At 70.2% G+C, this 746-nt stretch overlaps 1 protein-coding gene across 1 annotated transcript; it reads right to left on the reverse strand.

Moving 5' to 3' along the window:
• Positions 1 to 4: 4 nt before the first annotated feature.
• On the reverse strand, positions 5 to 643 carry CLDN5 (claudin 5; the record flags this gene model as incomplete). Its single annotated transcript, XM_014518924.2, has 1 exon — positions 5 to 643. A coding segment is annotated over exon 1 (531 nt), but the record flags the coding sequence as incomplete, so codon positions are not given.
• Positions 644 to 746: the final 103 nt, after the last annotated feature.

Genomic DNA, 746 nt, shown 5'->3' on the forward strand with positions numbered 1-746 from the left:
CCCCCCCCCCGAGCCGCCGCGCCGTGGCCGCCCAGCCGATGTAGAGCGAGGCGCCCATCTCCCGCTTCTTGAAGCGCGGCACGGTGGGGTCGTAGAAGTCGCTGATGGTGATGTGGGCGAACCAGCAGATGGGGATGAGCACCAGGACGCCGCACAGGACGTAGATGGCCCCGCCGGCCACGGCGATGTGCGACTTGGCGCGGCCCGGCCGCACGCAGTTGGTGCACTGCGCGCCCATCACGGTCACCATGAGCGCCACCAGCCCCAGCAGCGCCACGAGCACGGTGATGGCGCGGCCCGCCTGCACCTCGGGGCTCAGCGCCAGGATGGAGTCGAACACCTTGCACTGCATCTGCCCCGTGCTCTGCACCGCGCACGTCATCCACAGCCCTTCCCACAGGTTCTGCGCCACCACGATGTTGGCCTCGATGAAGGCGGACACCTGCCACATGGGCAGCCCGCAGGTCACGAGCACGCCCACCCAGCCCAGGATGCTGAGCCCCATGCCCACGATCTCCAGCGCGGCGGAGGCCATGTCGAGAGGAGCGGAGAGGCGAGGAGAAGAAATAGAGTGAGCTCGGCTCGGCTCGGCTCGGCTCGGCTCGCTGTGTGCCCGCGGCGCGGTCTGTCTGCCCACCCGGCCGCCCGGGGCTCTATATGCGGCGCGGCCCCCACCCCCGCCGGGCGGCGGCCGGGGCGCAGCCAATGGGGCCAAAGCAGAACAAAGGCTCCTGCGAGTGAATAAG

Source organism: Alligator sinensis, unplaced genomic scaffold (genome assembly GCF_000455745.1).
Source record: "Alligator sinensis unplaced genomic scaffold, ASM45574v1 scaffold570_1, whole genome shotgun sequence".
Lineage (NCBI taxonomy): Eukaryota > Metazoa > Chordata > Crocodylia > Alligatoridae > Alligator > Alligator sinensis.